Here is a 25,288-nt window from a genome sequence, read left to right on the forward strand (position 1 = left end):
TTCCAAACCTTAAAAAGCCCCTAAATTAAAGGCACCCTTCCCCCCCCCCCCCAATAATTAGATTCTATATATGAAAAACATTATAATCTTGTAATAATTTTCCATGTATAGAATCTAAATTTTAGACAGCTTTTAACTTGTCCTTTCCACTGCTGCAGGGGGACAGGCAGTAGGGAAGGTAAGTGGTGTGGTCTGGTCAAGCAGCTTGCCTCCTGCGTGTGCCTGCCCCTCTGCCACCTCTGCTCCCCTCTTTTGCCTCCTTGCCTCCCCCCGCCTGCTCCCCACTGGAAGGCTTCATCTCCGTCCTAGCTTAGGACACAGAGCATGGCCCTAGCTAACTCAACAGCAGTGGTGCTTGGCCCACACAACTGCCATAGGGCAGGGTTCAGTGCCCCAAGCTGAACAGAGCGTGCTGGCAGAGAGCAAGGAACACACGCTCACACACACATGCACCAGCTGAGTGTGAGGGAGTTGGGAGGGAAGAGGCTGCTGAGGGGAGATGGTGGGGTGCAGAGGTTGGGGGAAGGGCTGGCAGCAGCTGTGGCTAGCACCCTGACCCTGGGTAGGGGCTGGAGCCCGAGCCACAGCAGCTGCCTGCCTTTCCCCACTCCCAGTTCTAAGATCTGCCCCCGCCCCCCAATATCTTAGAATTGAGTCAGTGCTGTTCTTCTGATGCACACTTCAGCCAATCTTTTATTTGTCTGCTTCTGTCCTACAGTAGGTGATGACTTCACCCTCTTTCATTCAGGGGCTATCTTTTTTGTTTAATTCCACTTAACACAAAATAGGTTTAACAAAACAGTACCAGTAGATTAGTTTGAACCATGATATTTCTTCATCCCCTCCTCCCAGTATAATTATGTCTGTCTAAGCTCCATATTTGTTTGCAAAGGTAGGTGTAAACAGGCTGCCTTGCCTTTGGCTTTGCTTACCTAAGGGGCTCTTCAGCCAGTTCACTCTTTAAACAGACAAAACCCTGTTGTCCTGTCCTTGATACCAGGAGGGGGCCCCAGTGGCTCTGGCCCTAGCACAGTAGTCTGGCTCCTCCATGAAGCAAGTGGTGCAGCCCACCACTTGCCTCTGGCTTACAGCTGTTAAATTACAGTTCACTGCCCTGCTGTTCTTCTTTCTGGGGTGTTTAAAGGAATGGCTCATTGGGGAGCCATAGCTACTCAGCAGGCCTGGCTGTTCCTTCTAAGGGGACAGGCCACCCTGTTAGTGGGCTGGTGTGGGGATGATGAAGCATTATGGTTAATTGGGTTTAGTCATTCCAGTGTAAATTGTTTAGTGCAGTTTCTTGGTGTTGATGTCACTGGAGATAAAAGCCAAGTTACAGTGTTTCACTCATTTCGGGGATAACTTTCTCTGTGGTAGAATCCGTATACAACTCTGTAGCACTTGGAACCCATGTTTTAGACTACTGTTTCTACACTCTTGCAGCACTGCTTTCTAGGGTAGCTCTGAAAGTGTGATTTAAGGATTTGGATTGCAGGTAATCTCATTGGCTGTGTCTACACATGCACTTTACTGCAGAATCGACTAATTGGCTGCAGAATAAAGCATCACTGTCTACATGTGCAATGGTATTAGACCACAATAAAGTAATTTAAATGCTGCAGTAAGATATAAGCGCGCATGTAGATACTGCCCATGGGCATAAATTGCTCCCAGTCAGCCCAGCCATCCAGGGGCCAGACTCTTGCTTGCTGCCTAGCCACACAGCTCCACACTTTCAGCCCCCTCAGCCAGCCTCTCTGCCCCCCAACGCCACCCCTGCCACCCTGGGACTGCTCTGCCCTGGCTCGAATTAGTGCTGTCCTGGGCACATGTGTAGATGCTGCACCTGGGAGCAGTTTACTCTGGCTCAAACTACTCTAGAGTTTATTGCTTTGCATTAATTGCATGTATAGACACACCCAGTAAGTTCTAAAGGCCAGCTTTGTGTTCCATCCTAGGAACTGAAGTGTCAGGATAAATTCTTTCCATTTGTCTGCTATTGCCTGTGTGTTGTTTTGTTTTGCTTTTTAAACTTGGACTAAATTATTTTCTTTACTTAACCTTTTGTAACTCCTTTATGTGCAGCAGGATTGGCAAATGTAGCAGGATGGCAAACAGAAGGTCAGTTATTCTGTTGATAACACATGAGAGAGATTCCAGTGCAGCTCCTTGTCTTGCTGTTGTGCCATTACTGTGCAAAAGCAATGAACAGTAAAAACTTTATTTCCAAAAGTATAATCCTGAATAAATACATGTAGCAAACATGAGGAATGTAAAAATGCCATTTTATGTTTTAACTAGGAAAAGTGACTAGGATTTTAACTATGGTTGTTAAAGGTCAGTGGTTCCTTTAAAAAATAAGCTAAATACATTTTTTTCTTTCTACTTATTTTTTTTAAATTGGCCTATGTTAGAGCCTGAATTCAGTATGACTTAAAATCACTTAAAGCTTCATTAGTGAGGTGTTAAAAACTTTTAATACGATGACATTTTATGGCTTTTTTTAAGGATTTACAGAACTGTAGCTAGGGAGGGACATCTTTTGACTTTTAAGATTGACTGAAGCCTTATAAAGGTCTTGCTACAGTCAGTACTTACAGAGGAGCACATGCTTTTCTTTTTCTAAATATAAATACGCACAGAAATGTTTGCCTGATTAACTTTGGCTGCTAGCTACAGAGAAAGGAACAGTATTATTTAAATAGTTAATTTAAAGTTGTGAAACCAGTTAGAAGTGGAAAATAAGCTTTTTCTAATTTTTTACCTGTAAATAAATACCAAGTGATAGAGGATGAAATCTACTAAGTTTACAAACTTGGAGATGGAATCAGATTTTTCAAGGAGATTCAGGTACTGAAGATTGCTGATACGTGAGCTAAGGTTGGATGGGAGTGAAGCCAGTGACCACTCAGCTCTTATTGAGATTTTCAAAAGCACCCATGCAGTTTAGGTCCCTATAGATTTTTTGCCTAAACGCCTTTGTTTTCTGGCTTCCATGCACCACATTTTCAATCTCAATATATTAATATTTCCTTATTTAATAACTTGGTTTTAAATACAAACTGTTTTCATAAAATCTTTCTTGCCATATCCAACACATTAATCTTTATTTTAGCCAATGAAGAAAATAACTTTAAAATGATGTTGTACATTTGAATTCCAATTTCCTTCCAGTTAAAATACAGCCTGAAAGAAATCTCTGAGGGGCAATAATGATCACCTGGCAAACGTCACTTCTTTTTCTTTTTCTTTTTTTAACATGAAGAATTTGAATAATGCTTTATACTATATATGTTTATCTTTCCTTTTATCCAAAAATACCAAATTAAATGTATATAATGTGGATTTGCAACCAAATATAGTTATTTCAATGGTTATTTCAACTAATGAGAGTAAACACTTTAAAAAAAAGAAAATACAAGTACAAATGCAAAACAAGATTAAAATTGATGCTGTAAATCCAGGGCTTCCTGCTTGTTAACTTTTAAATTACTGATGTTAATCATATTGGGTTAAAGTACTCTCTCCTGGTTTCAACTAATTATGCAGTGTTACAAGATAGACCTAATTGTGAGACACATGGCATATCTTGGCAGAGGGCTAAACTACATCATTACTAATAGTAGTATATTCCAAGACCTCATTCCACTGTTCTGTTAACCTTTAGAAGTACTTCTTGGATTGAGAGCATGAGCTGAATACTGAACTGTCGGTATTTTTGGCGGGGGGTGGAGGGGGAGCTATTAGCTGCCACGTAACGGACAGTCCACTTCTATTAGCCAAAGATAGCAATGAGCAGAGGAGTATTTCATTTGGGAGGAGTGAAGTCCTGCTATCTTAGAAGGTAGAAGGGGAAGCTGCTGGGATTTTTACCTAAAACCCCATATGGGGTTCATTTCTTTGATTGGCCTTTGGCTGATTTCATATGAGGTCAGTCCCACTCTATTTGCTGGAAGAAAGGAGTTTCAGTATCTCCCTTTTGCAATTGCTCCTGGCTGCTGCGAGGGTGCAAATTGTTTCTGATACTCAGTCCCCTCTAAAACTCTTAGCTGCAAGCTGTAGGTATGGTAGGTCTCTGCTAATGGCTTTCTTCTTGCTTACCCCAAGATATGCATCCACATACTTATACTCCTCTCCTACTGTCTGCAACAAGTTTGTGAAGTACTAGATTCCCACTGTACGACTCCTTCCCTTCATCCCATCTATGTATTGGGAAGACACTATATGCATGGACAATCAAAGTACATGATGCCCGCATCCTTGCTGCTTGCCCTGACATGACCAGGAAGCAGGGCCTAGTGGCTGCAACACCAGAGCTCACCTGGCCTGGTGCACCCTGTACAAGCTGCCTATCACAAAATAAAACGGCAAGTTCCAGTAGTGGCTGCTGCATGGGGCCCTGGCCATGGGCACCTTTGTCTGCCCCATAGACCTGGCAGCATCAGTGGCCTGCCCTTTCTGCAAGGAGGTGAAGGAGCCTCTCTTCCAGGCCAATTTTGTGCTGGGCTAGGCCAAGATGGTGATCCCGAAAAGATGCAGAAGCCAGCTCTCAGGCCATCTCCAGCAATGCCCTCAAATTTTTCGACTTCTTGGTTTTGGATGTTGGGGGGCAGGGAAGGAGTTTCAGTCTCTGGTGACAGGTTAACTTGGTGTAAGTGTTCTGGTGATGGTGTTTCATGTCAGGCCCCTGGGAGGGCTACACATTTTTTTTTTATGGTTTCAGCTTTTTGTTTTTAAGCCTTCATGAAAGCTGACTATATTTTTGAAGCAGTGGTGACCTAGTACTTCTCTTTAATCTTCCATCTTTGCCTCTCTAGAGGCTGTACTTCAAGACGTACTCTGTATATGGAGTCAGCGTGCCAAATTCTGACAGGCGTGATTAATGCCTTACATTTCTTTTCTCTCCTGGGGAAGGTTGTTTTGGGACTCATCCCAGCTTAATTTAAAAACATTCCTCTGTTAGCTACAAGTAGTTCTTAAAATGGTCCTAGTTCCTTTGCAGCACGGAGGGGATCTTAAAGTCGGGTAGCCAAACTCGAGCAAAGCAATAAAATAAGAACCAATGATTGCAGGATTCTCCTTGTAATTGCATTTAGATAGTGGTAAATGGGGAGGGGTCGAAACTACTCAAAAAAGATGGAGCCAAGGACCTTGGATGATACAAATTCTATAATCAAGCAGTATTATTTGTACTGTGCATAAGTCAGGAAAGATATGTTTAATCATACTGGGGAAGTGTAGTTATGCTCTCAAGTCAAGCATTTACTCTCTGAATATTGATTTATCATCTCTGACAAGTGAGACTAATGTTTGTGTATGCAGTTAAAGAGTGAAATAGATTCTGATGAGCGAACTTCCTTTGTATTTGAAACTTAAAAATGATTCTCCACCAAATTTCAGTTTCCCCAAAAGGATTTTTAAATCTAGCTGTGCCAGTTTACAGTAAGTGGTCAAGTGTCCTTGGTTTTTGTGTGTTATTGGGTTTTATCCCTTTGTGATGGCCAGTTGTAAGAACCATCTCCTGAGCCACTCGCTCTTTGGGTGTGATGTTGACTTCTCCCTCTGGTGCTGGCTTGGATTATGGAAGGAGGTTAGTCATGGTCCACCCTAATACCCACTTAGAGATCCTTGCAGGATTGTGGCTTTAAATGGTAAACAAGTCAGGGCAGGGACTGTATCTTTCATAAATTCTACAGAGCTCACTCCATACTTGGCATATGGGAGAAAAAGTGGGTGAGGTTTTTGGAGTAGTCCAGAGGCCATTAACTACACCCACATAAATACCAACCTTTTTTTTCCCCTTGTTGTAATAACAAGTTGAGATTCTTTGACCAAATGATGTTTTTAGTCCTTCCTCCCAAGTCAGTCTGTGCAATGCAGTAGTACATAAATCAGCGCCTTGTATACATAAGTAGAGTGATACAGCAGCACCAGAGCTCTGTTGTAGGATTTAAGCTAAGTGCCTTGATTGAGGCAAAATTATTTGGACTGTGTGCAGGAGTTTTCATTATTGTTTCCAGATTTTTTTAAAGGGCACCAGCAGAATGTGAGGCATTTCAACATAATCTGTGCTGTCAAAGATTAGCTAATCCTAATAGATGATATATGAAGACGTGTGACTCGCTGGTAAAATTAAGGATGTGTTTTGTCATTTCCTACCCTGTTTCAAATGACTAAATTTGCATGGTTGAGATTTTAAGGTGCAGTCTGTGATGTAGTTTTGCTGGGTGTGTCCTTTATTTGAATTAGCAGATAAGCACCACCTCTCTCAATGAAAGAAGCCAGCAGAAGGTTGTGTAGAGACTCCTCTGTCATCTTCTGACTGTCATGTCCCCTTTAACATCTGTTTTTTCCAAGGGGGCACTTCATGCCCTGACATTACAGTTCCTGTAGTGTGTAACCCCTCGGTTCTGCTGGAGCTGCCAGAAGTCACACAGCTGTGCAACACATGCACTGATGGCTTCCTTGTGGTAGCTACTGTCTGCTGCTATAAATGGTGTCTTTAAAAAAAACCCCAAAAAACAAAAGAAAAGTTCAAAAGTGTTTAGTTGTCACTAAAAGAACACTTCCATGGGGGCCAGTGTACAAAAGCCCGGTGAAGGAAATAGTGCCATCTTGTTGGGGATAGGGTTCTGTGTGCATGTGAGCTACTGCAAAAGTGACTGAGGGGGAAGGACATAAATGAATTGGTTATGTGGCTGGAATGGAAAGAAGGGTGAATGGGGGAAGGAGGGAATGAAAGGAAATGAGAAAAAAGGGATTTCCTATATTAGATCGTTTATACTGTATTCTGTCTCTTGTAGTGGCTAGAATGGAATGCCTCAAAAGAAGGAATAAGTAGGCAGCTGAGAGACGATCTACTCTTAATTGTTCTTATCCTGATGTCTGAGCTAGAGATGGGTTTAACATTTCTAGCACAAGGCTTAAAATACCTTTTTGTTTTGTTTTGTTAATTTATACTTCGATATAATTGTCGGGACCCAGGGCAGTCAGCCAGCAGCTCTCCCTGACTCCCACCCGGGCGGTTAAGGGTTCGTCAGGTGGGTACTTGTGACGCATGGAGTGGAATTAATTAGGCGGACGCTTATCGGTTGCAAAGCAAGATTATTTACTCACGCCGTCAAGGTGGTGAAAGACGGAGGTCAGATATACTTAGTTAGTTACAGCTTAGAGTTCGTTCGGTCGTTCTGCAGACATATATACGGGCCGGCTTATCGGGCATGTGGGTCAAGGGTATGCCAGGGAGGTCGTGGCGGGAAGACGCTGACAACTGATCAAATTGTCAGATTTACTCCAAGGTGCAGACAGAGTTGTCTTCCCCTTTGGCGGAAATGTAGCAGGGTTTTGTTTGTATGATAGCCAATTGTTTTTCGCCACGTCATAAATTTAATTAGAATCGCCAATTATCTCTAGGAATTTGTAGCAAGGCTATCCCTTTTCACCCTGACCAATCATAAATCATGGGCTAAGTTTCGTTTCTTGTTAGTGTCGCAGTTATAAATCTCTTTTTGACATGCGCAGCAAAAAAACTGTTACTATCTTCTTGTTAGTTAACTCTTAGTTAACCTAGTGCAGACTAAAACTGTTTTGAATGGTTTTACTTGTTTGTGACATGGGCACTACTTAATTTGGTTTGTGACAATAATATGTAAGAGCTGGCCTGTGGATAGTTTCAAAGATAAAGAGTTAATGTTTGTACCTGTCCTGTTCAGTGACTTTTGGGAGGGGGAGAAGGGAGAAAAATAGGATTTTGGTCTTTTGACTTGTCACTTGGACATGGGAGCATGTCAAGATCTGAATGCTTAAGCTTCCAGAGGTTCTTATTTACTCAGAAGTGCTCAGACCTGTCTTCTGAGAAGGAAACAGATGGTACACATTCACACGAAGAAAGTGGTTGTCTCTGCCTGTCACGTTATGTTTATCCTTCCTATAAAGAAATGCTGCTGGTCTGGAGCTAAAAAGCCTGTGCAGGCAGTTGGAAGTGTATAGCAAAAAAAAAAAAAGGGGGGGGGGGCAGGAGTTGGCAGGAAGGTATAAGAAAATGAGTGACTCATTTCAGTTTGCTTCACTCGTCTGGTGGTGCCAGAGGTATTGCATCAATTTATAACTTGTCTCTATTCAGAGTTGCGGTGGCTTAACTGCAGATGTGTATGTGAGAAACCGGTACAATCTCCTGCAGAATACCGTGTACCTGATCTTAAACCTGGTTTAAACTGATTCATTTTAGTTCAGTAAAAAATTGGTTCAAACTGAATCAATATTAAAGTTTCTTAAGTCACAAAAAGAGTGCCAACCCATGTGTTGCATCAGTTTATGTACATTTGTTTAAACATGCATTACCCTTCTGGTTAAAACAGTACAAATTGTTATGTACTTGTACATGGTACCTGGCACCTGAGTAGAAGAGGAGGGTTTCACTTATGCCACTTACTCATGGACTCTCCCTGGAATTTGGTTCCCAGGTGGGTGTTTACTCATGTCCTGGTAAGAGAAATCTAGGCTTTGTACAAAATAATGCAGTCTTTATTTAAAAAAACAAACAAAAATAAAACCTAAACCCCAACATTTGATCTTAGAACAGTTGTGGCCAGTCTGTAGCATGGGCAGAGTGTGTGTGTGTGATTTTTGTAGGGCAGGGGCAGCAGATTGGGAAGGGAGCAGAAAGCAGAAAAACAGATTGTGGAGAAGGGGATCGGAGTGGCACTCGAGGATATGTGGCTTAATTTGTGACACATCTGCCAAAAAGGGTGCACTCCACTGTCCTGGAATATCTTTGGCTCTTCTTTAAGTACTTACCTGTCTGCAGGGCATGAAGTAATAGAGTTGAGTGCTTTTGTCCTGATGTATGTCATTTACCTTGTGGTTTGGAATTGGAGGTATTCTTTATGTACATGAAGTATTTTTGACACTTGTAAACTAGACTTGTATGGGAGTTCACTGCATTTCTGTCTCGGAACTAACTGTAACATTGTTACTGTAATTTTGACTTAATGTCAGTCCAATTTACTTGCTTCCCCACTGAATAAGTTTAGAACCAAACTCTCCTCATTCTTCCCTCTTCTCTGCCTGCTGTACTTGGTTGCACATTATCCAATTTGCATTGTTAATTCTTTAGGAGAGCAATCCTGTTTATCATGATCCATGCAAGCCTGCAGCACTCTAAAAGCCAGCGCCCGTGACAGAGTTGTGTAGTTACTTAGGAATGGATGGGGGAAAAAAATGTTTCTCCAACCGAAACTTTATGTGGGATTAAGATAGCCAGAATGGGCTCACCACAGCACCCTGGGGTCGTTTGCTAACAGTGTTTACATTCTGTTTTTCTAAGCTTTAATGATTATATATGCTACAAGCTTATAATAAATCTGTGTACTGAATAGATTGTGTGCGTCTGCATATGTAAAAAAAAAAAAAAAAGAAAAGAAAAAAAAGCTTAATTATAGCTGTTCTTATAACAGCAGTTTATTATTTAATACACCCTGGGGCAATATCCAGTTATGTGCCCATGCAATTTTGCACATAAAACATATGACCCTGCATAATTTTGCATAATTTAACTTGAATGGGGTCTGTGCCCCCATCTCCACGGGGCTCCTGGCACTCCAGCTGGGAGCCACACATGAAGGCACCAAGCATGCTGGCACACAACTCCACAGCTGGAGAGTGGGGTGGGGAGCTCCTGCCTGCAGGAGTGGGGGTAGGGTTTGTGGGTGGGTGTGTCACTTGTCAGTCCCCCTCCCATGGTGGCACTGGCGGCAGCAGCAGGCAGGCCCTTGGAGCACTTGTGGCCGTGGCAGGCAGAGCCCCCATCGGCATGAGGCTCTGACTGAGTCCTGGGGGGCTGTACATGGTGGCATGGAGCTTGCCTGGCCCAGTCTGCTGGTGTGCACCTTCAACCCAAACTGGGCTGGCTCCATGCCAGCACGTGGGGCTCATGGCACTGCAGGTAGTAGCTGCACACCATCTGGTCAGGCCAGGCCAGGCCGACTCCATGCCTCCACACGTGGCTTTCACTGGAGTGCTGGAAGCCCCATGTAGAGGCACAGAGCCTGCATGGCCTGATGGTGCGTGGCTCCCGCCTGCAGTGCCATGAACCCCATGTGCAGTCTGGTCTAGTTGAAGGTGTGTGCCAGCAGACCAGGCTAGACTGGGTCAGCTCTGTGCCACCACGTGTAGCCCCTGGGACTCTGGCAGAGCAGCATGCCACTGGGGGGCTCTGCCTGCCATGGCCTCAAGGGCCTGCTGCTGCTGCCACTGGCAGGGGGACACAACGACATGTGGCTCACACCCACCCAGATGGGTTTTTTGGGATAGGTATTAAGGATATAAGATGAAATGTAAAAATAAATAAACAAAAAGTTATTAATTTTTGCATAATTCTGAATTTTTCTATGCACAATTCCCTGGGGTGTAATTTAGCTTGTTTAAAATGAAGCTTTTGGCTTTGAAGAAAGTCAGAAATGTAGTTTTATTTTTTAAAGACTAGAAGTAAATACATATGCTGAGCCATTTTCTCAGAGTACAGAGCCAGAGTCATTAGATGCAGTTAGTACTGAACTTTATCAATAAGGTGCCTCACAACTGATGGTTGCAGTGAATACAAACAATTTTTTTAAAGCATTATGAAGTCTTGTGCTTCAGAGAAACATCTTAATATGGGAGGAGAAAGGAAAAACTACTAAAAGCTGTTATTACTCTTGGTACACATGAGAGAGAAGTTTTGTTGCTTACATACAATATTTATATAGTCGCTTCTCAGAGGAGAGCAGCACTTCAAAGTTAAGCTACATAAACAAAACATGGAGGCTTTTTATTTTATCACGTCAAGATGATCTGGTTCCACAAAAATAGAAAAGCTGTTCATCTCTCTTTGACTTGTTTGGCTTTATATCATAGAAGATAAGAGATGGAAGGGACCTCAGGAGGTCATTTAGTCCAACCCCCTGCTCAAAGCAGGAGAGGGTGACCACCCATCCCTAATTGGGTGGGACAGTCCTGGAACAGGAACCTTGGGCCCTGGTCCTGGGCTGCATGCCTCCAGGACAGCACTTGCTCCGGATTTGCAGCATTGTGCAGGGATCCATGGGAAATGGCAGGTTTCCCCTTGCAGGCTGGCAGCGTTTCAGCCTGCAAGGGGCTGCTGGGAGTGGGACATAGGGGGCGCCACATGCACGTGCCCACCCTCACACATGCTCATGGCTAGGAATGCAGCCAGGCAGCATTGAGCAGTTCCCTGCAGGAAAGTCTATGGGGAGGGGCAGGGGGTGGGGCAGATTGAGGCCCCCATGGTGAGGGAGGGAGTGTGGCTGGGGCAGTGCATGGGACCCAGGGCTGGGCTGGGGAGTGGGACGGAGCCACAGGTGGCTTGTCCAAGGAGTGCATGGTAGGGGCAGCTCCATGCTGCTGCGTGCATCTCCTGGGGAGGCATGGGGGCACATGCCCCCTCAGATTTGTGTGTAGGGTGGGGGCAGATGCGAGTTGCCTGCTGCAGGCTTGGGGCTCCCCACCCTGCTGCCTTTCCCTTTGTAGCCCTGTGCCAGCTGTGTAATCCCTGCCTGCCTGCCTGGCAGCAGCCGGCAGGCAGTGGCATGGAGTTGTGCCCCCTGCTGCTGCTGGACCGGCAGGGGACGCGTGGCCAGTGCAGGGCTCCCTGGGGAAGGGCAGCAGGGCAGGGGGCACCGAGCCCACAGCGGGCAACCTGCATCCACCCCCACCCCACTCATCTCTGCTTTATCCATGAGGGACAGGCAGGCATGTGTCCTGCCTTTCCATTTTGAAAAGGTGGTTACTCTAGAGCAGGACCACCCCCAACTAGATCATCCCCGCCAAGGGTTTGTCTAGCCAGGTTTTAAAAACCTCGAAGGATGGAGCTTCCACCAGCTACTCCTAACATACACATATACAGGTTGCAGTTTGTTAGAGGAGTAGAGCTGGAGCTTTTGCTGATTACCTTCATTTCAATGGGGAAGGCCTTTGTTTTTAATCTAAACTTTCTAAATTGCTTGCATTTTCAGTTTCTTTTTTACTTCTCTCAATTTTTCCTGGTCTACAACAGTGCTTTGGGGCGGGGGGATGGAAAAAATAGCAAAGTCAAAAGCTGTTATTTCTAATTTGAAAAGACAAGGTAAAGAGAACAAACCTCTGCTTTCTCTGGCAGTTGCTTTTACATTATTTTTGTATGTATTTATATTGCATTATGTATTAGCTCCAACTTGGCTGAGACACTACTATGATAAGTACTGTGAATATTTCAAGAGACTCACTTGTAGTGCCCTGTACTTAGTGTGTAATCTTTACGTTCCTGTTTTAGTAGTTTATTTTTAGAGTTTCACAATTGCTGAGCAGATTTATTGGGGGAGAGAAGAGGAACTGTCCTTGGAACCTGCCTCCTGTTACAGAATAGAGGAATGTAACAGAATACAGCAGGTGTATGGGAAGGTCCAGTGTTGACTTGCTTTTTCCATGTGGTATTGAAGAGTAGCTGGATCATTTCCACCTACTTCCCTTCTCCACCCTGCTCCATCAATCACCACAAACGCTCTCTGCCTGTTTCAGAAGTATAGAACAAATTGAAACAATAGGAATGAATTTTTATTTTTCTTCTTTTTTTTTAATCATCTGCACTTGTGAACAACTCAAAACTCCGGTATAGTGTTGGTGTAAATGTTTCCTGTAGTTCTGTGCCTGCATTGAGCTAGAGGGTAGAAAACAAAGCCTTTTCCTGTGGCGCTTTTCTAAATGAGTACAGAATGCTTCAAAACATAGTGGTGGGAGAGACGTTTGTCTCCAGGCTCATTTGTTTTTAACTGGCACTTTCTCACAGCCTGAGGTAAACCAGCTTGTTTATTCAGAGGAGTACCAAATGCTCATATTAGAATGGGGATTTGTAAACTGTTGTGTTCCTTAGGGTTTTTCTCAAATCGCATAACAATGAAGTACCTCCATTTCAGATGAGAAATATTCTGAATCCTTTTTTGGAAGGCTCACAATATTCTTGTGTAACTCATTTTAAATAATCTTTCCTACCCTGTGATAATGAAGGGCTTTTACAACACTGTGCAAGAGGACTTTGGAAAGTGCAAAATAGACTTTGATATATGTATATGTACGTTTTCAAAATTTAATTTGCCTGCAGAAGGCTTATCTGGTGCTAGCATGTCCTTGATGAGGGCTGGTGACTTTGGGTCTTTTGGGGGTATTTGTTTGTTTGTTGTTCCTTTTTCATTGGTTGATCATCAGGGATCCTGGTTTTCTCTGATTAAAAAATTGCAAATTCTCTGATAAATTGCACTGTCTGATTTAAAAACCCCAAATCTGCAATTAAAATGAAAGCCCCCACCTACAGCTCCTGCTCCCCCAGCCCTCAACTCCCAGCCGCCAAGGCTTTGAGGCCCAGGACCTAAGTCCACAGCCCCCTGCCCCTGGCTGGAGGCAGTGGGTGCTGCAATGGAGTGGAGCCGGGCTCCCTTCCTGCTGCCTACCCACTGCAGGCTCAGGCAAGGGGGGCTGCTCCTCATCGCAGCATGCACTCCTGTGGGGGCTCGGGGACCCACACCCCCCAGATCTGTGCATGGGGCTGAGGCTGCTTGCTGCCCACTTCAGGTTCGGGCTCCCACTCTGCTGCCCTCCCCTGGGGCTTCTGCAGCCCAGCATTCATGACTGGTGCCACAAAGAATAGAGCTGTGTGGGAAGCTGCCTGCTGCTGAGAGCTCTACGCTGTCCTGGCGAGGTGTTCCTTGCCTGCACAGCTGCAGTGGGGGGGCAGTGCAGGGTTGCACTCAGGGGATGCAGGCAGCATGGAGCTTACAGCAGCAGGCAGCTTCCTGTGTGGCTTTACTGTTCCCTGTGGCACCAGTCACACACCGGGCTGCGGAGGCCCAGGGGAGGGCAGCAGGGTAGGAGCTTGAGCCTGATGTGGGCAGTGCGCCATCCCCATCCCATGCACAGAGGCGCGGGTCCCCTCTGCCCCCTGGGAGTGCACACAGCGGGGGGGAGCCACCCCCAACCCCCCCAGATGAGCTTCCCGTGGCCATGCCCCCGCTCCCTGCTGTGGCCTGCAGACATGCATTGTGGCCCTAAGCCCTGCACACGCTGGGCAGCAGTCCCAGCCCCAGACCTGCTCAACTGCCTCCCTCCCTATGGGGGCCTCAATCCTGCCCATGCTTCCAATTTACCTGCAGGAGCTGCTCTCCAGGCTGCCTGGTGGCCATGTTGCACATGGCACCCCCTTCCTGGCTGCCCTCCCCGCCCTGCAGCTCCCTTCAGGCGGGAACTATGCCAGCCTGCAGAGGGCTTGTTGCAAAACTGCAAAATCTGCAGTTTTCTCCGGTAAAATAAGAAATCCACATTTGCCTCTGGTAAAAGTAAAATACACAGTTTTAATCCATTTTTTTCCATGGGAATGGAAAAGCCAGATCCCTGATCATCATCTTCTTTCTAGGGAGGTTTGTGGTGTAGAGAGGTGGGCTAGTAGTCACTGCAGTATCTGCCCTGGGTCATGGGATCTCTGTAGAATCCAGGGTTGTGAAATTCACTAGGATTTTGGTCCCCCTAGCTTTAAAGAATTTTTACAAAATCTGAGGATTTTCCTGGGGAAGCAAATTTGCTTAAGATTTTGCAGCTACAGTACTGCCTGGCAGTGGGGTGGGGAGAATGCTGTAAATAATGCTAGTAAAAGAACAGAAAACTGGGAAACCAAGGTTTCTGTTGTTTTGGTTTTTTTTTTAAGGACAGTCTTATATGTACTGTCTCACCCTGATTACAGCTGATTCTGAACATTTCAGCCTCCTTGTAGTTGTAGGTACCTGGTTTTATAAGCTCCTGTCTTGTTATATGCTCAGGTAATAAATAGATGTCCATACAGAACCGTAATATCCTCAGAGTTGTGGTCAGAAATATTGTGTACTGTCACTTAAAGGAAAATGTACCTCTTATATTATTAACACATTTTAATTCCTGTCTCACGTACATATATACATACATACATATTTATTTTTCACTTAAATAGCAGGAGGAAGGAAGCCAACTGTAATACCCTCCCACCTCCACCCCAGTTTGTGAAAGGTGTATTTACTGCCAAATATGCTGATAGATGCACATGTTTTTTTTTAATTCAAGATGCAGAATGGTACTGCTAAACTATGAGAGGACAAAATGGTAGTGAAATGGTGAAGAACCATACTTAATAGTGTAGCCATTATAAAAAAATCCTGCTGTTCATTAGCAGTTTATACATCTGGACTAGCCTAAGGTCTCTCAAATTGTGGCTTTCCCAACCCACTGTTTAAACTTGTATAGTTTTGTGTCAGGAAACTTTTAAAACAATGCACATTTTACATCAGCATTAATTGCGAGGGGCAGGGGAGTAGTGCTCAGAACTGGAGGAGCATGCCGCGTTCTTATTACATTTGATTCATCTGGCTAGCAAGAATGATGTGTACAGATGATGATGATGATAATGAATTGGTGACCAATTTTGGATTTACTGTTACTATACCTTGCAATGGGTTTTAAGGAATTCAATCTTTTCTTTGTTGAGACAAATAGAATGAGCAGCCACTTGAACTCAATAACAAGGTGATTCAATAAACCGAATAATTATTAACACACAAATCTTAGAATTTTCCAAAATCAATATTGAATCATTTCCAAATTCATTTTCTTTTTCCTTTTGCAAAGGGCCATGGGAGTGATGCCATTAAGAGTCCGAAACCATGTTCAAATTGACACAGGATGAACTACTGATGTATCTTGGGTTCTTTTCTCGAACGTACCTGGGATCTACATGGCTAAAATAGAGCTTGGGGAAGTTTAAACAAGCTCCTCCATGGGGAGGAGAGTCGAGTGGCTTGCCTGGATTGTACTGATGCATAGTGTATAATGGCTGGCCTAATTTTGGATTGCCAGTTAAGCCCCTTACAGGCTAAAAGTAAATTTGGCTTAGTGTAGCAAAGCTCCTGTTGTATTTGGCTAACATTAGCTATGTTTCTTGTATTTGGGACTGTGGCTACAGAATTCCAAGTGATGCTTGGGTTTGGGCCCAGCCCTTTAGCAATGGTCTTGGGCTAAAATGACAGGATACTATCACAAGAAAAGAATTTTTGGCATGGTTTCATAGATTCATAGATGCTAGGGTCGGAAGGGACCTCAATAGATCATCGAGTCCGATCCCCTGCATAGGCAGGAAAGAATGCTGGGTCTAGATGACCCCAGCTAGATGCTTATCTAACCTCCTCTGGAAGACCCCCAGGGTAGGGGAGAGCACCACCTCCCTTGGGAGCCCGTTCCAGACCTTGGCCACTCTAACTGTGAAGAAGTTCTTCCTAATGTCCAATCTAAATCTGCTCTCTGCTAGCTTGCGGCCATTATTTCTTGTACCCCCCGGGGGCACCTTGGTGAATAAAACCTCCCCAATTCCCTTCTGTGCCCCCGTGATGACCTTATAGGCAGCCACAAGGTCGCCTCTCATCCTTCTCTTGCAGAGGCTGAATAGATCCAGTTTCTCTAGTCTCTCCTCGTAGGGCTTGGTCTGTAGGCCCTTAACCATACGAGTGGCCCTTCTCTGGACCCTCTCCAGGTTATTCACGTCCTTCTTGAAGTGTGGCGCCCAGAATTGCACGCAGTACTCCAACTGCGGTCTGACCAGCGCCTGATAGAGGGGAAGTATCACCTCCTTGGACCTATTCGTCATGCATCTGCTGATGCACGATAAAGTGCCATTGGCTTTTTTGATGGCTTCGTCACACTGCCGACTCATGTTCATCTTGGAGTCCACTAGGACTCCCAGATCCCTTTCCATTTCCGTGCCACCCAGCAGGTCATTCCCTAGTTTAATGGTCCTTGCAACTGACATCCAACAAGCAGAACTGCTGCTAAATTGAAAGCGTTGACATTCCTTGTCCTTTCCAATCTCACTATCATTTGCTCTCTCCTCCATCCTTTTCCTTAAAAAAACAAAACAAAACAAAAAAACTGCTCCTGAAACAATCCCTGCAAGATAATGAGATGAGGGCTAGAATTTAGGAATTTTCATGTTCTTCAGGTCTGGAAAAAAACTGTTTGGGCAGTTAAGCTGAGTGGTCTTCCAGCAGCATTGTTGTGATGCTTTTGCAGAGGCTGTGAAAGAAGAAAATGAAATAGAACTGAAACAGATGAGACAGTAAGGAGTATGGGGCGGAAGTGTGGAGGGTGGGAGGTAGGAAGGACAGGGATGACTAGAAACTGTTCTGTCAGCAATCTTTAAACCAAAAGACGTTGAAATGAATTTTCCATGGAGCCACTGTAGCAGAATTAGTGCCCAGCAAGTGCTGATGTATACAGGAATTGGAGCACTCACAGTTGAACCATAAAACAAGAGGTAGGCAACGGTTTTGGCTGGAGTGTCGAAAAAACCTGTGATGTCTACCTTGTAAGGTCCTAGAGTGCTGGTGTGTCAGAAAAACAAAACTGGGGTGGGGGCTACATGACAGGATGCACTGCATATTAATACAGTTAATAATCATAAATGTTGCTTTTTTAACAGTAAATACCAGGTTTTCTAAAAAGTCTAAACCTGGTAGCAATAAATAAAACTTCATGAATTACCTTTGTTCTCGTGTATTCTTTTTTGTTAAGCATGTTGTGATGAGAGAGGGGGGAAAATGAGAAAGAGGTAAAGAAAAGAGGGGAGAGAGGAGGTGAAAAGGAAGAGAGAGAAGAAAAGGAAAGGAGAAAGGAAAAAGAGAAAGAGGGTATGTTCCTCACCACTCATGTCTCCCACCGCTACCAGCTGCAGCTTGACCCGTTGGTCCAGGGCAGTGTCTGGTTGAGGGAGGTGGAGATGGTGACACTCTAGCAGCAGCTGCCAGAGCTGGGGCAATTAGGCCTTCCTGACGGTCCTGGAGCAGGGGGGAGCCTGGGTCCGGGGCCATTGTGTGGGGCCCAGTTAGGGCTTGGGCAGATAGACTACCTGTCCCACTCAGGTGAGGGCAGCACCGGGGCGCTGGGCGCTTGGGGCAGGAGTCGGGTGATGGAGGGATGGTGGTGGGGGAGGTGCCAGAGGAGAGCAGGGGCTGGGTGGGAAGTGGGGCCTGCCCTGGGGCTCTGCAGACATGGACTGTGGTGGGTGGGCAGGGGTGCCCAGCGGCACTTGAGGTGGGGCCTGGCCCACACAGCTCCACAGGGATGGGCTGCATCCACCCTGCCTGAGAGGGGATGCTGCCTGGCCAGGGCAGGATGCCGTGCTTGGGGGGCTTCTGGCTCTGGGCTCGGTCTCCCTGCATGCCAGGCACAGCGTGAGTGGGGCAAAGCCACTCTGGTGCAGGGGCCTGGCCCCAGGAGCCCCCTGGGCCCTAGGAACAGCTGCCACAGGTGGCACTTGGGGCCAAGCTAGCTGGGAGCCTGCAGCGCAGCAGCCCTGTATGGCGCCTGCCCCAGCCCCGGTCTCTGGAGGGGATCTGCGAGTGCAAGGCTGGGGTAGCCACGGCAGCTGTTCCTGGAGCCTGGGGAGGCTCCTGTGGCCGGGTCCCCGCACCAGGGGTGGGTCCACCCCACTCATGCTGTGCCCAGCATACAGGGAGGTGGAGCCCCATGAGCTTGGCATCCTGCCCTGGCCAGGCGGTGTCTCCTTATGGGCAGGGTGGCTGCACCCAATCCTCACTGAACTATGCAGGCTGGGCCAAGCCCCGCTTTGGGTGCCGCTGGGTGCCTGAGCCCACAGGGCCCTGCTTCTAACCCGGCCCCGCTCTGCTCCAGCTGCCACCTTCCCAAGGGCCTGGCTGGGCTAGCCTTCCCACGGCGCCTCCCCCACATCTGCCTCTCTCTGTGCTGCCCTGATCATGCCCCAAACACCCAGGCCTGGTGCTCGGCACCCCCATGCTGCCCTCGCCTGGGTGGGATGGGGTGTCCGTCTACCTGAGCCCAGGCCAGGTGCAGGACTTTGCCCACCCATTGGGAGCCTCCAGCGCATCTGCCCTCTGGAGTGCCTGCCTGGCCCTGGCTCTGGTCCTGGCTCTGCCCACCCACAGCTCCCCTCCATGGGCTGGGCTGGGTCAGGTTGGGGGGCATGGCTAGGGTTGCAAACCCTCCCGGATTGGCCGGAAGTCTACCGGAATCGACATCCATCTCCTGCTGATTACTGAAAGCAGTCTTGGAGATTTACATTACATTAGCTATTTAGTTAACATTATGTCGTGTTGGGGAAAAAAAACTCCTAGAATAGCTTCAGTCAGAGTTGGCAACCCTAGGCATGGCATGGGGGCAGCAGAACTCAGACTGTCCTTGCCTGTGTTTTCCTGACTCCACCCCTGGTGCCTGCTGCAGCACTGGCACCTTTGGCTGCTCTGGAGAGATCTGAGCAGCAAATTAAAAAATATATTTTTTAAACAATTTCCTCACACGCTTCCTGAAGTGCCAGGGAAAATGTCTCCACATGCCACTAATTGGCATGCATGCCAGTGGTTACCTATCCTTGCATAAAGCCTTCTTTCATAATAGTGTTTGAATTATATCTTCACCTGAAAGTATTGTGGGACTGGAAAAGGAAACCATATACATATACATATGATTCGATTTGGAGGAGGTTCGGCTTGATTTGGCGGCTTAATCTCCAGAGAGACCAATTAAAAGACCAAGTAGAATCAGAAGCCTCTAAATTGATTTGGAAAAATTCAGTGCCTCTTTGGAGATTGAGCCATAGACTAACAGGCAGCAGACCTCATTATGCTGGACACAGTTGCCTCCAGCTGGTAAGTCGATTGTAGTGGGCGGAGAGGGGAGGGAAGGGCAGGGGCTGGGGCTGGGATAAGCTGCTCAGCCGGGGCGCAGGATATGGGCACAGCAGTGCTGGGAGCAGGGGCTATGCCCTGCTGCCACCTGATCATCTGGGGGTGGGGGGTGAAAATCAATGCAGGCGTAGCTCACTCTGGGTGGAAGGGGGGCAAGCAGCAGCAGGGTATAGCCCCTGCTCCCAGCGCCGCCGTGCCCTTATCCCGCACCCCGTGTCCTGGCTGGGCAAGTGGTGGCAGCACCCACCCCACTCCCCGAGTCCCGAGCCCCCCCATCCTGGCTGGGCAGCTTACCCCAGCTGACAAAGCAACAAACTAATTGTTGCCTTATCAGCAATTAAATTATTCTTTGCTGTCTGACAGAACCTCTAATTAAGCATAAATTGCAGCATAGGAAATTAATGAATGTGAAATGGGAGATAAATGTTATCTCTTGCTTCATTGGATAATGCTCATCTAATATTAGATTTGGAAGCTCTGTCTTCCCAGCTTTAATTTGTCCAGAGAAAAGTTGGTAAAATAAGATCATTCTTTGATGCTATCCAGAAGAATGAGAGTTTTGTTCCTCTTACATATTTTGGCCTCTCTGGTAATTTTTACGGATGATTGCCAGCATGTAACATCTGTATATATGTGTCCTAAATAATAGGGTTGGCAAGTGCAAGGGTTCGCGAAATGTATTACTGAGGTATGTGAGCTTGAGGTTCCATCCATTCACTTGACAGATTGTTTTTAAGATGGCGATGCATGGGGCAGGGAAGTTTGGGAGTTGTGGATCTACTGATCTTCATACCTGCAGGCAGAGATTCTGGATTTGTAGGGCTTACTTGGGGTGCAGGGGCATGGGAAATTTACTTGTCCCAGCCTAAATTTATTCTGATATGAGCTGATATTATTTTTGAATTTAAAAAAAATAGTTGTGGGGGTGGGATTTTTATTGGTATAACCATAGTGGAATAATTTTACTGTAACTGTGTCAGTCAGTTTCCCCCTATATAAGGGCTGTTAATCCAGGTTATAACTTGTCTTGTCATGTGATAGTTGGTTTAGAGGATCTGCTTGCTTATATATAAAGGAGCTACACATGCTGATTCTCTCAAAGGGTTGTTTTAAAGAAAATTACCTATGTCTGACTAGCACCTTAAGTTCCATCACATGCAAATTGGGGCAAAACTAACCAAAATGTAAGTTTACCAGAATCATTGGTATAACAGAATATGGATAATACATGTCGGATATAAATAACTTGATTACAGTTGGCAGAGAATAATGTCCCTCCCCCACCTTTATTTAAGGTAATAATGACTCTACTCCTCCATTTTTGGGGGGATAAGACAATTATATAAATAAATGAGAACTTCTGAGGAAATTGGCCATAAGACTTTCCATTGTATTTTGTATCTTACGTCTACGGAAACCTGAATTTCCTTTGTTCTGAGTGACAGACAACCGAACTTCTGCATGGCACGTGGAGGTCAGTGCTTGGTTGAGACCTGAATGGTAGGAAACTGGTGTCTTAACATAGCGCCACAGATTGATTTAATAGATTTCATAGACATTAGGGCTGGAAGGGACCTTGCAAGATCATTGGGTCCAGCCCCCTGCCCAAGGAGTAGGAAGTCAGCTGGGGTCAAATGATCCCAGCAAGATAAGCATCCAAGTGTTTCTTAAAAGTGTCCAGAGTAAGTGCTTGCACCACTTCTGTGGGGAGTCTATTCCAGGCTCTGGGGACTTGGATGGTAAAGACATTTTTCCTTATGTCCAGCCTAAAACAGTTTTCCAGAAGTTTGTCTGCTGGATCTTGTCTTCCCTTGGGGTGCCCTGGTGAACAGACGTTCTTCCAGTTTCTACAGTCACTGGGTGGAAAAGAGGAGTGAATAGTCTGGAGTAATTTTGAGAGGAGAAAAAAATGATTTATTAATCCTTCTTTCCTTGTTCTTTACACACCCAAGTTAGAGCTGTCTTATCCTTTTGGCAACTCAGGTTTCCCTCTTAAAAAAAAACCCTGTTGTTGAACCAAGACGGAACAGGTGAAAAATTTGCCTGTGCCCAGCCTGCTGTATCAGAAAATGTTAAAAGAATGTCAGAAGTCCTAAATAATCTCCAGTTATTTCAATGTAATAGTCATTATGATCATCCTTACTATTTTAGTTGCTTAAGAGTCACATAAAGAAGACTGAGGTCTTCTTTTTGAAGTAAATGAATAATGGTAATCCTGAAAAACTAAACAAATCTCCCTTTAGATGTTAATATTTAGCACAGTAGGAAACAACCTGACTCAAATCATCTCTTATAGTAGAATTTCTTAGTCCTGGAACATATCATAAGGGGATATGATGCATAAAGATTTACATTTTTTTGTTTTGTTTTTGCATTCATATGATTTGTATAGTTGCAAACTCAAGTGTTGTTGTTCCAATGAGAGGAATGGGGGAAGATGTGGTACATAGTATATATAGTAATTCAGGTTGCTTTGAAGAACTATACAGCTGCTTTTTAAAAATAACCAACCTTGTATTAAAGAAGCAGATGGAGGAAATTATGTGAGAATATCGCAGCTGATTATGTATTTCCCTCTTTGATCTTTCAGCTGATTGCAATGCCGTTCTTAAAGGTCTACAGCCCATTTTTCAACAGCAGAGAATGACGGAAACAATTCACAGCTGGGAAGATCATGGTTACCTAGCAACTTACACCAACAAAAATGGCAGGTAAGTTGGATATTTGTACTCCAGAAACTATGTTCTGATTACAGTGTAAGGCAGTTGGGTACTGTGTTAGACTGCTACAATTAAATATTGTACCTAAAATGTACCCACCCCCCACTTTTAAGGTGTTAAATTGTAAGAATATATTTCTCAGTCATTCTTTTGTTTTACCACCTTTTCCTCCTTTCTTTAATTTTTGTTTCTCTTCTTGGTCAGTTTGTTTCCTGTGGTTCCCCTGTCCCCCCACCACTTTTAACCTCCTTCCTGTCCTGATCCCTACAATACTTCATGTACTTACAAAGTATATTTTCCTATTTCACTTTCTCCTTGCCAAGCATCTTGGTTCCTGTGAAGTTCTTGGTAACCTGCTTCTATCCAGGTTTGTGTGCGTATATGTTTTTCCTCCAATGGGAAGGGTCCTTGGTGAAAAAGAGCTAGACAAGATTCAGTTCAACTCCTGAGTAGAACCATTTTGGTCTGCTTTTACTCCGCTGTACTCAGTGTCTCGGCAGCAAGGACAGGAGAGTCATGTCTTCAGATCTAGGACAGTCTGCCTCAAATTCCTTAGCTTTTCAGATACCAGCTTAATTATTCAACCAGATAGATACTTTTAAATAACCACTTAGATTCTGCAGAATCAAAAGTTCCCCCAAAGTGAAAGTTCTCCATATGTATTTTGGGTGAGTTGTATTTCAAACCCTTTGTTTATATATCACTGCTGTTATGGCATCAGAATCTCAAAGTTTTCCAAAAATAATATTTAACTGAATACATCAAATCCAACTTTAGAACATTGCATAATTTTTACAATAATAGTTATAGTAATTGGGAGGGGAATTAGACAAGAAATGGGAATACTTCTTCCCCTTTATTGTCTTTGTTTTGGCTCTTGAAAAACTTGATTGGTTCTTTGCAAGTATGGTCACTTAAAAATTGACTGTGCACAAAAAAGGTTGCTTATGGTGTGAGTGGGGACCATACGTTCATGTAAACAATGCTAATTGAGATGAACTACCAAACAAAACTATATTCATCTGTTTTATGATACAGAAAAAGATTTTACAGGGTTGTATATATAAGTGGGTTATTCGACATTTCATAGAACCTGTTAAATGAGCTTTACTGTATTTGATTCGTGCCTGAGAATCTGTTAACTTCTATTCCCAAGGATGAGCAAAAGAAAAATCTGTGGAGTCTGAGTAGGATTTTATGCTTTGTGTAGTTTGGTGTGACATTCGGGTCTGCCCCCACTGCCCTCTCACCTACATAGCTATACAGAGCCAGTTGTACTGTACCAAATTACTATCTGTACAGTGTGAAAACATTGTCTTTGGCCATATGAGGTATTCTTTGGTGTGACTCCTTTTTTAAGCAAGGTTAAGTATGGTGGTGTGAAATTGCATTGGTGTAAGCCACAAGCTCTTTATTAATCCATATTAATAATCACATTCTGCAGGAATATAAAATTACTTCTGCATAGGAAAGGCCTTGAATTTGCCATTAGAAGAGATACTGCCTGAACTCTGCTGCGTAGAGGTTTACAAGACTTCAGCTCCCCTTCTTGTAGACGCCTCTCTGCTGAACAAGTTAAAAAAAAATCTCCACACTTTTTCTAACTTTACCTCCCATTAAAACAGCAGTGTTGCTTTACTTATTGGTCCAATATTAGAAACATGAAGGCCTTCTCTAAGCTAGAAGGTTTTCTCTGCATGGTTGAAGTTGTGCAGCTCCCTGGATAGGAAGGGGAATAAGAGACTTTTCTGCCAACATAGTGGTATTCATTTTTGGGTTTTTTGCCTGTAAGAATGAACATATCCTTTAATAAAAATACTATGATAGTAAAATGCTTAAGTGTAGGCTAGACCTTTGGTACTAAATACTTGAGTAGTGAAGGGAGTGGTAGATTGAGGAACAGAGGAAAAGAACTTTCTACGTGTTCCAGGGCAGGAAACGTATTTTTTTTGTCTGAAGCAAGCTTAGACCTCTAGAAAAGTATCTGTGCCCTTGCAGGATCTCTGAGAAAAAGCCTAGTGTTTCTAGTATAAAAGGTCTCCACCAGGCTGCATAATGTACTCGTAAATGAGATTTGAACTTTATTTCTACTCTCCAGCTTAGCTTCCTTGTCAGTTGAAACTGATTTCCACTGGGTTGACCTCAAATCTCTCCTTCCTGTCCTCACTTCTTTTGCTATATTGTACAGTTGAAAAACTGGATTGAAAAAAAAGCTGGTGCATGTGCGTTCTCCACTTCCTGGTTCTTTCATTTTTTCCTTGGCTTGGCTATCTAACTTCCCCAAATGGTTATATAGACAAAGCTAATTAAAGTTAAAAATGAAGAACTGGATTAGAGCCAAATGATTAAAGGGATTCTGTTGGGCTTTTTTCTCATGGGAAATTTTCCTTTAAATTCAAGCAGCACTGTAGTTTCCAATTCCAGTCTGGAATTTGCAAGGTAAAAGGAATAGTTTCCTCAACTTAGTTCTAGATCTTTTTCCTGCCCTCTGTGTGGAATGTAACACTAAGGAAAGACTCTGAAGATGCCACCAGGGAATATAAGATTCCAGTAATGATCCACATTGGATCCCCCTGTGTTCAAGATTTCTGTCTCAAATGTCCCTTTGGCCAGTTACTCGGGTGACCTGAGTGGGAGGGCTCGTCTGTGAAATCTGAACACTGTAAATCCTGTTAAAGACACAATCATACCGGCAGATGATCTGCAAGGATCTTGTCTTGCCAATTCTGCCACAGTCATTTGTACAAAGACTAGCTATGGATATAAGAGCAGTTGAGCCGCCTCTTTTTTTTTTTTTTTTTTTTAAGTCCT

General features: G+C 44.7%; 1 protein-coding gene across 4 annotated transcripts in view; it reads left to right on the forward strand.

Annotated features, from left to right (window-relative positions):
• Positions 1-25,288, forward strand: part of SMS (spermine synthase) — a 90,701-nt gene that overhangs the window by 12,924 nt on the left and 52,489 nt on the right. For all 4 annotated transcript variants that reach the window (XM_025215855.1, XM_025215854.1, XM_025215853.1 and 1 more), the window contains exon 2: positions 22,348-22,468. In XM_025215855.1, the coding sequence (XP_025071640.1) occupies positions 22,348-22,468 (121 nt within the window). The remainder of the gene's footprint in view (positions 1-22,347; positions 22,469-25,288) is intronic.

This window comes from Alligator sinensis, unplaced genomic scaffold (assembly GCF_000455745.1).
Source record: "Alligator sinensis unplaced genomic scaffold, ASM45574v1 scaffold926_1, whole genome shotgun sequence".
NCBI classification, from domain to species: Eukaryota; Metazoa; Chordata; order Crocodylia; family Alligatoridae; genus Alligator; species Alligator sinensis.